The 12,515-nt window shown below is 43.3% G+C and overlaps 1 protein-coding gene across 1 annotated transcript in view; it reads right to left on the reverse strand.

The window, feature by feature from the left end:
- Positions 1–4,349: 4,349 nt before the first annotated feature.
- The window catches only part of auts2a (activator of transcription and developmental regulator AUTS2 a), a 946,702-nt gene continuing 938,536 nt past the window's right edge, over positions 4,350–12,515 (reverse strand). Inside the window, exon 22 of the mRNA XM_055657423.1 lies at positions 4,350–6,837. Coding sequence (XP_055513398.1) covers positions 5,595–6,837 — 1,243 coding nt within the window. The 3' untranslated portion in view covers positions 4,350–5,594. The remainder of the gene's footprint in view (positions 6,838–12,515) is intronic.

Here is a 12,515-nt window from a genome sequence, read left to right on the forward strand (position 1 = left end):
GAGTCCATGTATTCTAACCTCTGGATCGCCTTGCCATGCGGGACCTTGTCTAAACCATTTCCAGTCCATGAACATGCTCAAATGTCTTTTAAAAGTTATAATTGTACCCAGCTCTACCTCCTCTGTAAATGGACCATCCTCCATGTGGAAAATCTCGCCCCTCGATTACCCTTTAAATCTTTCCCCTTTCATTTTAAATGGATGCCCGTGTTAGATTCCACTACCCTGGGGAAGTGACTGTGACTATCCACTTTGTCTATGCCCCTCATGATTATATCTCTATTATGTTCTCCTTCAGCCTTCTTTGTTCTGGGAAAAACTGTCTCGATCTCTTCTTAACTCAATCTTTAATCAAAACTGCCTCGACCTCTTCTTAACTTAATCAAGGATGAACTTAATCCTTCTGGTTGCAGCAACATCCTTGAATTTTTGTGTAGGTAGGAACTGCAGATGCTGGTTTATGCCAAAGATAGACACGCGATGCTGGAGATACTCAGTGGAGCAGTCCGAAGAAGGGTCTTGACCCGAAACGTCACCCATTCCATCTCTCCAGAGATGCTGCCTGTCCCGCTGAGTTACTCCAGCATTTTGTGTCGACCCTTGAATCTTCCCTGCACCCTCCCTGGTGTAATCACATTGTTCCCATTATATGGTGACTAGAACAGCACACGTCATTCCAGGTATGGCCTCACCAACGTTTTGTATTACTGATTCGACCTGATGTCTCAACTCTTGTACTCAATGACCGATCTAAGGAAGGCGAGCATGCTTATGCCTTAGATTTTACGTGCCTCTATTTTTAGGGAACTATGTAGATGGGTACAGATTGGCAGATGGTTGGAAAAAGGCCAGAGGTGAAAAGACAAAAACTGTGAGATAAGGAGAGGGACGTGAAGGTTTTCAAGAGAGAGTTAGATTTCGCTCTTAGGGCTAAAGGAATCAAGGGATACGGGGAAAAATCATGAATGAGGTAGTGATTTTAGATGATCAGCCATGATCATATTGAATGGTGATGCTGGCTCGAATGCCGAATGGCCTACTCCTGCACCTATTTTTCTATGCTGCTAAATATGAAGAGGAAAGGGATAAATGGATGCCCATCCAGGTGGAGCATAAAGAGAAGGGGGGTAAAATGGTGGTGGTAGTGGGGGCAGATTAGTTACCTAAAATTGGAGAATTCAACATTCATATTGTTGGATTGTTAGCTACCCAGGTGTTTGGCATTACACTCTGGCAAATGGAGATGGCCCAAGACTGATAGGTCAGTATGGGTGTAGGAAGGGGAGTTAAAATAGTTAGAGTAGAAAGAAACTACAGATGCTGGTTTAAACCGAAGATAGGCACAAAATGCTGAAGGAACTCAGCGGGTCAGGCAGCATCTCTGGAGAAAAAGGATGGGTGACCTTTCAGCTTGGGACCCTTCTTCAGGCTGTCTGAGTTAAAATGCACGAGTAGTAGCCCCATTCTCATGTGTTAATTATTTTTGCTAGCAATGCTTGATGTGTGTTCCTCCTTTCTTTAATGCTGATAGGAATTCAGTTTAATTAACTTATTATCTGTGAACATTAAATTAGCTTATTAAATATTCCCCCCAGCATTGCACACCGTTTCCAGTTGCTCGATGATTTGTGCAGCTTACAAACATGTCTCCTGCCAAGATGCTGTATATCATTAATATTCCCAGCCTTGCTCCTTCATTCCTTCTATATTTGTAGTCCCGAATATTATCTTGCTATTACATTGTAGCCTCTGGCTAGATTTGAGCATCTGGATCCTCCATTCCATTTGCGGCATTTCGTCTGATAAATCTGAAGTGGAAAAACAATTTCCTCTGGTCGCCCGGTTAGTGAAGGGTTAGCAGTTTAATATAGTAAATGTGTGAGGAGAGAGGTTGGCAGGTTTATTTTGATGCGCAGTTGTTAAGCGCATTGACTTATTCCCCAAAGTCGGTGTATTTCGACAGGGATTGCTTTATCGTTGAAGGGAAATTTGCACAGATACTGTATTTGAAGTAATGCAAGACGCAGAGCTGTGGGGAAGAGCACAAGGCAGTGGGATTAGTTTCCTAATGTACTTGCAAGAACTATATATGGATGCAACTTGTGCCAGGAACCAGTCTGCCTCGCAGAGATGGTGGGAGAGAGAAAAAAAAGCAGGTCTAGATATTTCTTTGTGCAACTCTAATAGAAGTGGTTCCAAGCAATTGGAAACCGGCACTCAAAAGAGCACTGAAAATCAGAGAGATGGAGAAACAAGGAACTGCAGGTGCTGGTTTACAACGAAAAAAAGACACAAAGTGCTGGAGTAGCACAATGGGCCTGGTAGCATCTCTAGTTACATGGATAGGTGATGTTTTGAGTAGTGACTGGTAATCAGTTGGAAATTATCTCAATTTCTGGGGCTCCTGCAAGCTCTGTGTGCTGTGGGAATGAGTGGATCTTGATGCCTTGCTTTCCAGCAGTATTTTCATTGGCAATTGATTTTTTGGTTTCCAGACTAATGCAACCCCATAACATCAAGGCTGCACTTTCTAATATTTATCGCCAATGGTGTGAGAAGCAAGGTTTCTTACTGAAAACCAGAACAAGTGACTTTGACTTGCCCTGTTGCCCTGAAAATACTCATTCAAATGACAGCACCTGAGGTAGGATCGAACCCGGGTGTCTGGCGCTGTGAGGCAGCAGCTCTACCTGCTGCACCACTGTGCCGAGCAGAAGTGTCGATGAGAATTCGCAGTCTCGAGGTTTGAGGGCAAGATGAAGATCCATGTTTCTGTCCCAGTAACAATTAGGCTGATAGAAGTGACCAGTGGTCTACAGTCGAGAGAGCTATAAAACAGGCCCTTCGGCCCAGTTAGTCCATGCTGATCAAGGTGGCGTTCTGACTTGCCCCACTTGCCAGCCTATGGCCCTTATCCCTCTTAACCATCCCTATTTTGACGTACAGGTTTGTAGGCAAGAATTGTAAATTATCCATAGGATAGTGTTAGTGTACAGGGATTGCACAGACTCGGTGGGCCGAAAGGCCTGTTCCCGCGCTGTATCACTAATCTCAACCTTCATTGTTGACCCCTGTTAGAAGTGCATTCACCAGCCATTGTGAGAGGATAATACTGATGACTGTGATGTTTCCCATGGACCAAGAAGCTGAAAGCACAACTTAACTATCAAGAGCAGCTACTTTGGCAAAGTAATGGTAAATGCCCAACTTTACTGAGAGCTGAGATGGACAGAAAATGCTGGAGTTACTCAGCGGGTCGGGCACCATCTCTGGAGAGAAGGAATAGGTGACTTTTCGGGTTGAGACCCTTCTTCAGACTGAGAGTCAGTGAGGGGGAAACAGGGGGCATGGGAAGGTACAGACAAAGCAGATGATCGCTAACATGTCTCGGAGAATTGGACAAGGCAGATGGAAGCTGTTGAAGGTAACAAAACATATCTTTAAAATAGTTAAAAATAGTTGAACCAGTTATTATGTACATCCCAAATGTTAACATGTGTGATCACTTCCACAAGGCTAGGTTTTCTCTGTGGAATAGCCACAAGGGTTGCCTCAAAAAGGCAGCCAGCATCATCAGAGACCCACACCATCCTGGCCACACACTCATCTCACTGCTGCCATCGGGAAGAAGGTACAGGAGCCTGAAAACTGTAACGTCCAAGTTCAGGAACAGCTTCTTCCCTACACAGGCCACTAAACACTACAACCTCATATAAGCTCCGAACTACAATAGAAACATAGAAATAAGGTGCAGGAGTAGGCCATTCGGCCCTTCGAGCCTGCACCGCCATTCAATATGATCATGGCTGATCATCCAACTCAGTATCCTCTACCTGCCTTCTCTCCATACCCCCTGATCCCTTTAGCCACAAGGGCCACATTTAACTCCCTCTTAAATATAGCCAATGAACTGGCCTCAACTACCATCTGTGGCAGAGAATTCCAGAGATTCACCACTCTCTGTGTGAAAAATGTTTTTCCCATCTTGGTCCTAAAAGATTTCCCCCTTATCCTTATCCTATAGACTATTATTATTATTATTGCACTATATACACATACACACATACTCGAAAAACAAACAATAATAGTGCAATAATAATTAATAATAAATATATGTGAGTATGTGTGTATATATACACACTGAACTTTGTGTGTATGTGTATATATATACACTGAACTTTTTATTTCTCTCTCTCTCTCTCGTTTATCATATTATTTACAGTGTACTATGCTTACATATTCTGTTGTGCTGCAGCAAGTAAGAATTTTATTGTTCTATCTGGGACACATGACAATAAAACACTCTTGACCAAAGAGCAAGCAATATTAACACCAGGCTTGCAGCGCAGTTAGACTGAGAACACTTCAGTTCGATTTTTTAATAACATGGCACAATTTACATAACACAAGTTTTTGTTTATGAAGCACATGCCGAAGTTTCAGAGTCGCTTCACTTTACAACAGGATCTGTAAAGGACTTCATTACGTACATGATAAACAGCATATCTGCAAATGAAAGTCTATAGGTAATATTGAGTTCTAGCACTACTGATCCAGTGTACATTATTTTTTTTGTTTCTCAAAAACACTGCACAACATCAGGAGTTCACAAATATGAAGCGCACAACTATAACCTTCAGGTGACTACTAAAATAGATCTCTGCTCATAAGAAACAACTGTCATAGATAGAATTTTTTCAAAACAGAATAAACAACTTCAGATAGCACTTTAATACACTATTAGACCAACAGAACTAATTTTACTTCATTAACATAGTTTACAATCCTTAGACACAATGTAATGTGCTAGACGTGGTGGTTAAATGAATCGTGTTGAAAAGGCTCCATCGAAGAATGCAGACTTTCTGCGTGAAAAGCCATGGCATTCACCCGCTTGCATAGTTGGGAATATCTGTACAGCCGCAAAAAAGTTATCCAACACAGCACAAGCAGACTGTGTTAACAGATAGTTAATCTCCCAATAGCTCGCATTGTTGGATGCTTCTGATCAGCCGTCAAACAGCCGCCCTTCAATCTATTTACATTTGTACACAGTAAAACTTATTGTCTTTTCCATTTTTTGCATATATGTACCAAGTTCCATTCGGCCTGGGAACTTCCTCTATACACAGTTGTCTATACAGCTTGATTCCTTCAAACCGAGTCTTATCCATTACTCCTCTCCAAAGACAATTTAAGAGCTTTTCTTTTCTTTTTTTCTTAGGCCTCCTCATTTTACCACATACCCAAATCCTTGATAAATATAGCAGTAACTCTTTTTTTTTCCGTTTTAGTTTGCTCTTTCTTCACAACACATTTTTTTTTTAATATATATATACTACAAATAAAATTAACAGGGAGAAAGGAACAAAAAATCGACATTGAACATTTGCAAAAAATTTAAGCTTAAAATGTACAAAAGTGTTATTTCCGCAAAGTAATTTTACATGTTGACGGTGGAGGCTGCGCTCACCCGCCCCAGTCCAGTGAAGTCCAATGCTTTAGACGGTGGGTTGTCACGCTACAAAAGTCGCCTTTATTTGACCTCCGCAGTTACCTTCCTCGTGTGTGTTTTTTTTCCTGCCGTCTCTGTATTATCGGGCTTCGATGTCTTTGTGTGTGTGCGAAGGGGGCCTGTCTCTCGCCTCTGAGCTAGTCAGGGGCGTAGTCCTCCGGGGTGAGCCGGCCCTGGTGCCGCCGGTGGGGATGAGCGGGGGAGGGGCGCTCAGAGCAGCCGTGGGGGGGGTCTTGTTGAGGATGCCGTTCTGGTGGGCCGAGGAGGGGCTCACCCTGGGGTAGTGCATGCTGGGAGGTCCCGGCGTCAAGAGGCCGGGGTGGGGCATGTGGCCATCCAAGGCGGCCGCGTGGATCGGGTGAAGGCGCCCGTGCTCGTACTCATCTCTCAGCATGCTCAGCCTCTCCCGCTCCTCCAGGTGGCTCATCCTCTCGTGCTCACGCCTGGGGTCCATTGCCACCAGCGCGTGCTCGCGGTTGTAGTCGTGGGGCTCCCGGTCCCGGTAGGAGCGCTCCGCATCGTAGAAGCGCGGCGCCGACAGCCGCTGCAGCGGGTCGCTCCTCAGCAAGAAGTCTCTGGCCAGCGGGTCTCGCCGGTGGATGTCCAGCCCTCTGTAGGGGTCTCGCAGGGGATCCCTCATGGGGTCCCAGTGGAAAGGAGGATATGGAAAGCGCTCACTCCCTGGTATTGGGCTAATCCCCATAAAGGGAGCCACCATCCGTGTCCTGTCCAGCGTGTTGATGCTGTTCATGGGATGTACTCCGCTCATGGCCATGGCCATTGGCATGGCGGCCATCGAGGGGCTGGGATGGACACTGGGCAACGAGATGGGCTGGGAGTGTTCGGGGAGTCGTTGTGTCTGAATCACCTCTGAAATAATGTCGTTGTCCTCCTTCCGCTCCTCCTTGACTTTAACCTCGTTGCTCTTCTTCTGATGGTCGTACGAAGAAGGCTCGCTTTTCCGATCCACCTCTCGGTTGGCATGGCTGTTGGCTCTCGGGCCGTCCGTGCCGGGCAGCCTGATGTAAGGTGAATTGACTCTGTTCATATGCTTGTTGGAGTCCTCCCCGATCCTGCCCTCCAGCCCCAGGTTCTCCTTGTCCGGTGCGTGGTTTTCCTTAACTTTGTGCTCATCTACGGACGAGTCTTTCCAAGTGTCAGTGTGATCCCGTTCTCGCTCCCGTGGCTTTTCCTTATCGCGCAGCTCACTATTTACATGGTTTCGGTTGTGCTCGGTGGAACTACGGTTGTGCACCAAAGAATTAACTTGATTTACTGACGGAGATGAAGCATGAGTGGTGTGCCGCTTCTCCAAGGTATCCCTAAGGATAAACATACAGAACAAAAATGGTTTATATACCAGTCATAGAGACACACGTAGCACAGAAAGAAGTCTTTCAGCTCAACCTGTCCATGCCAACCAAGATGCTCCATCTAATCTAGACCCATATGCCCACGTTTAACCCCATATCCATTGGTCCATTCTTGATTAGTTAGGGGTTATGGGGCAAAGGCAGGAGAATGGGGTTGAGAGAAAAAGATGGATCAGCCACGATTAAATAGCGGAATAGATGTGATGGGGCAAATGGCCTAATTCTGGTTGTAGAACCTATGAATTTACTTATATCCCTCTGAATCTTGCCTATCAATGTAAATGTTCATATCTCTTTTAAATATTGTTATTATACCTGCCTCAGCTAATTCCTCTGGCAGCTTATTCCACACACCCACCACTCTGGGCTGCCCCCTCGGATTCCTATTAAATGCTTCTCCTAACACCTAAAGCCTATGCACCTCGTTCTTGATTCCCTTTGCCTGGGGAAAAGACTCTGAACACAACGATATCCTGATAACTTTAGTTTTAAAATAAAAATCACAGTGGCGTTAAATTATCATCTGCAACGGTGCAAAGCAGCTTCCCTGACAGTTTTAATCTGTGCTTCAATATTTGATCTCTTAGCCATGACAATTTAATACGAAAGTCAAGTTTTGAATAGGGGTAGTATTTTCAGATGCCAGAGAAGGGCCTCAAAAACATGCAAGAACCAGTGAGATAGGATAACCTGCTTGGACTGAATTTGTGGCGCAGAGAAGATGGCGTGCTCGTGTAATCAGTTCATTAAAAAAAAAGAAACCCAGGCCTTTCATTAAAAATGCATTTTCAATGCTAATTTAAATATTCAGAATTTTCGAATTCCTTCTAAAACAAACAAGGGTGGCACGGTGGCGCAGCGGTAGAGTTTGCAGCGCTTGCAGCACCAGAGACCCGGGTTCGATCCCAACTCCTGGTGCTGTCTGTACGGGGTTTGTACGTTTTCCCTGTGTCCTGCGTGGGTTTTCTCCGGGTGCTCCGGTTTCCTCCCACACTCCAAAGACGTACAGGTTTGTAGGTTAATTGGCTTGGTATAAATGTAAATTAATAATGGATGGGATTTATATAGCGCCTTTCTAAAGGCGCCAGTGTGTGTGGGATAGTGTTACTGAGCAGGGATCACTGGTCGGTGCGGACACGATGGGCCGAAGGGCCTGTTTCCGCGCTGTATCTGTAAACTAAATGAAACTAAAGTGACTTGTGGACATAATTTTCGATCTACAGTCACACAAATGGATCAAATGAATAGCAAGTTTAGATTTATTGGATTGTGAGAATTGTCCAACGCATTTTGACTAAACAATTTTCTTGTGATAGAGTTGACTTGTCATATACTGTGGATTGTGACTACGATACTCCAAGAGGCCGAGCATGCGGATCGAACATGCCCTGCAGTGGCCAGGAGCTTTAAAAACATGTGGGGGGAATTTGCACAGTCAGATTTTCATAGGTCAGATCATTCATAATCCGGGCAGTCCAAGGAGGCCTTATTTATAAATGATATCAGATAAAATCAGAACTGCTTGACTCATTTAGTCTTGTGGTGATGGCCAATATTAAATCAGAACTGTCGCCCTCTATTGAGAACTTCAAAACGTGTTTGAACTTGTGCAGCACAAGTACAGGCCCTTTGGCCCACAATGATACCAAGTTAAACTAATCCCTTCTGCCTACATATGTCCCATATCCCTCCATTCCCCACATATCCATGTGCCTATCCTATGGCCTCTTAAATACCTCTATCTTATCCACCTCCACCACAGGTCAGATTTTGTGAAGTTAAATCAAACAGATCTTTGGGCCCCTCTCAGTAGCTGTTAATTAACCATATAACCATATAACAATTACAGCACGGAAACAGGCCATCTCGGCCCTACAAGTCCGTGCCGAACAATTTTTTTTTCCCCTTAGTCCCACCTGCCTGCACTCATACCATAACCCTCCATTCCCTTCTCATCCATATGCCTATCCAATTTATTTTTAAATTGTACGGTATTATCTAATAATTTCCCTTCCTCAAGAATTGTAATATAAACACATCATTTGAAGCTTCACCTGTATTGACTGACATAGTTTACCCATTTTAACAAAGGGATAGTTCTGATTTTCCTCAGAAATTATACAGACTTGAAACATGCTAACTGGTTATTATATCTTGTACTTCTGTATGGAAATGTTGAAGCAATTGATAATTTTTCTCTTAGGGTCACAATATTTTGGGAGATTTTATATAGGAATATTACATGTTCAATTGATAGGCAAATTCTATGCAGGAATTAAAGTTTTAAAGTGCAACATGCTAGTTATCAGGCCTCGGGTTCATCAGGGCAGAATTGGTTTTTTTTTGTGTGTAAAACAAAATCCTCATTGTTCCTGATACAACGCCCCTTTTGAGAACCATGTGCCATGCATTTAGGCCCCGTCTCTGTAATGGGAGCAGGCAGGAGATAAGAAGGGTTGGCAAGGGAGTAAGAGGGTCAGCTACTCAAGGGTTCCCTTGCATCTCCAGTGGCAGATGTAAAACAGAATCAGTAAAGACAACACCACACCCTCTCCGACTTGTCTGCAAAAACATTGGCGCAGGAAGGAAGATTCCAGAAAATAAAACACCCGCAACGTCATGGGGGAAAAAGTGGTTATCATAAACAGCATCCATCTCTTCAATAATACAGAATCAGCTAGCATTTTTAACATGAGGCAAATTGATTTCAGTATGCAGCGTGCCCTCACTTTAAACAGAAAATACTGAATCCATTAAAGAAAGAACAGGCAAATGACAAACGCCAGAATATAAAGTGCTCTGCAAAGCTTCAGTTAGTTCACAACACAAAAAATGGCAGAGTATAGATTACACCTTTGACATATTGCTTTACTCACAGACTAGGAAACCAGCGTGGAAACCAAAACGTTAGCCTGCCAGTGTTGTTGACCTCAGAACCAAATTTGGATTTTTTTTCTTATGTGTCTGCTTAAACTTTCCATCCAGAAATAGAACACTTCCTTTCCAAATCTCTCTTCCTATCATCATCATCTTTCTCATCTTCTTTCATTGTTCTTATCTCTTTGGTTGACCATTGCTTGGTGTTTACTTCATCATGGAGGGAGGGGGGGGGGAGGGGAGGGGGGGGGGGGGTGTTAACGTAAACCACCCAGTGGGAAAGTTGCTAAATGCATTTTGCTGCCCATCTACCACTGGATGAAGTGTAAAACAAGCAGACCATTTAACCGATGAGCTTCCGATTCAGTTGGCTAGATTTAAGCTGGAAAATGTGCAGAGATGATTTTCATCAGGACTTGAGATCCTAAGCTATAAAGAGAGATTGGCCAGGCTAGGACTTTATTCCTTGGAGTTCAAGAGGATGAGGGGGTGATCTTACAGAAGTGTATGCGATCATGAGGGAATAAATAGAGTAAATGTACAGTCTTTTACCCAGGGTAGGGGAATCAAGAACCAGAGGTCATAGCTTTAAGGTGAGAGGAGAAAGATTTAATAGGAACCTGAGGTTGATAAATATATTTATTTATTTATTGCTCGTATTCTATGTTGCTCTTCTAGGGAGATGCTAACTGCATTTCGCTGCTCTGTACTGTACACTGCACAATGACAATAAAGCTTGAATCTGAATCTGAGGGGCAACCCAACGTTTAGAGAGATATGGGCCAAATGCGGGAATTGATGGGGCATTTTGGTCAGCATGGGCAAGTTGGGCCAAAGGGCCCATTTTTTTGTGCTGATTGCCTATAAGGTTATCTTACTAGCTTTTGCCACGTTCCTTAAAATGGAGCTCTCCAGACCTTCCCTCTTCCCTCCCAAATGGAAGAAATAGCACTTCTGTCCATTCTTTCCATTGCTTTAAATGCTTAGTGAAATAGTTCTTGATTCATGAGTTCTTCCCTTTCATATTTCAAACATGCTGCAGCCCATATATGATGGACTTGATCTACCACAAAGGTTGCTTAATAAAGATTGATCAATCAAGGTAGTGTACTACAAAAGGTAATGACGGTGGCCCATGAAAGGCAAGACTATCAAGAGCGATGGCACGCCAGGGTAATAATCTCCATTATGTGTGATGTTTATTATGTAGAGGCCAAATGGAAAACTTCACCAGGAGCTTTTAATTATCAATGAAAATAGTGCAAGTAGTATTATCAAATTAGTCTCGACTTCAGTCAACTAAGAGTTTGGAATATGTTGAAGAAAGATTTAGATTCGCGAAGGATGAGTTTAGGTAGGTGGCTAACTTATTGGTGGCTTTGCTATAAAGACATATAATGTCATACAGCACGGAAGGAGGCCCTTCGGCCCATAGTGACCAAGATGCCCCATCTACACTTGTCCCACCTGCCCACGTTTGGCCCATATCTTTCTAAACCTTTCCTGTCCCCGTTTTTGAATAATATTTTACCATGGTGAATAAGTGGAGTGTTAAGAAATTCCAAGATCACCATGAATATGGTGCATACGTGGTGGCATGGAGACATAGCGATTGAGCTACTGCCTTACAGAGATCTTTGGTTTCCTTCCACACTTCAAAGATGTACATGTTTGCAGGCTAATTGGCTTGGTATAAATGTATAATTGTCCCTAGTGTGTGTAGGGTAGTGTTAAAGGGTGGGGATCGCTGGTCGGTGTGGACACTGTGGGCCGAAGGGCCTGTTTCCGCACTGTGTCTCTAAACTAAAAAGCTAAAAGAAGATGAGAATGCACGTCTCGTCTTAGCTGCAAATGACTTGTCGTCATCGCAAAGTGCCACAGTCGTACATAATGGGGAGGTTCTGGTAACAACGGGGCCCAATGCGAAAATAAGGCATGATTCCATAAGGCAGGATGGAAAGTTTTTTTGGAGAAGCAATGACTCCTGCAGCTGAGATTCTGGCTCTTAATGTCCTCAACGGGTTCAGTGAATTAATGTTTGGCATCCACCATTTAAGACAAACCATGGAACCAATATGTTCTTCTCCCAACAGTGCTAAGAATTTACTGATCTCAATCTCAGCAAAATAAACTCAATGTCTTTGCATCCAAATTCTTTTGCCAAACTGTCAATGGGAGTTTACTTCATGAATTTTCTCACAGGGTGTGAGAGTGGTGCAAATAGTTTACATGGACTTCCTGCCCAAATATATCAAAGCTTTACGAATCCCACGAAGGGCGGTCCCGGCGGCTTGAGAGATTTCACATGTAAAGTGTTCTAAGCTGGAAAGGGAGAAATATTGAAAGACTTCTTAAGGACGTTTCAAGTCAAGAATAGAGGCCTGTTCATATTCGCACACTTGCACTAACTGTAAAATAAAACTTAGTGAAGAAAACATTACTGAATATCATGTCCATGCAGAATAGCAAATGGAAGGACACTTTTTGAATTAACTCTTCTTCAAGAGAGAAAGTTCAACCCAATCTTGAATAAAGTCCTGACATAGACTTTTCTACCCATGGCCACCAAAACTAATTGTGTACTGCCAATGCAGATAAATTAAGGTAGAAACTCCCAATATAATAATGGCAAACAGCACAATAATCATTGTATCTTTAAATATTTTTTTTTAAATCCTCGATTTACATAAGTAATGTGTTCTGGGAAAATGTTCCATTCATTATAATTTAGTAAGTTGCAAAGGCTGGCC

This window comes from Leucoraja erinacea, chromosome 28 (genome assembly GCF_028641065.1).
Source record: "Leucoraja erinacea ecotype New England chromosome 28, Leri_hhj_1, whole genome shotgun sequence".
Taxonomy (NCBI): Eukaryota; Metazoa; Chordata; class Chondrichthyes; order Rajiformes; family Rajidae; genus Leucoraja; species Leucoraja erinaceus.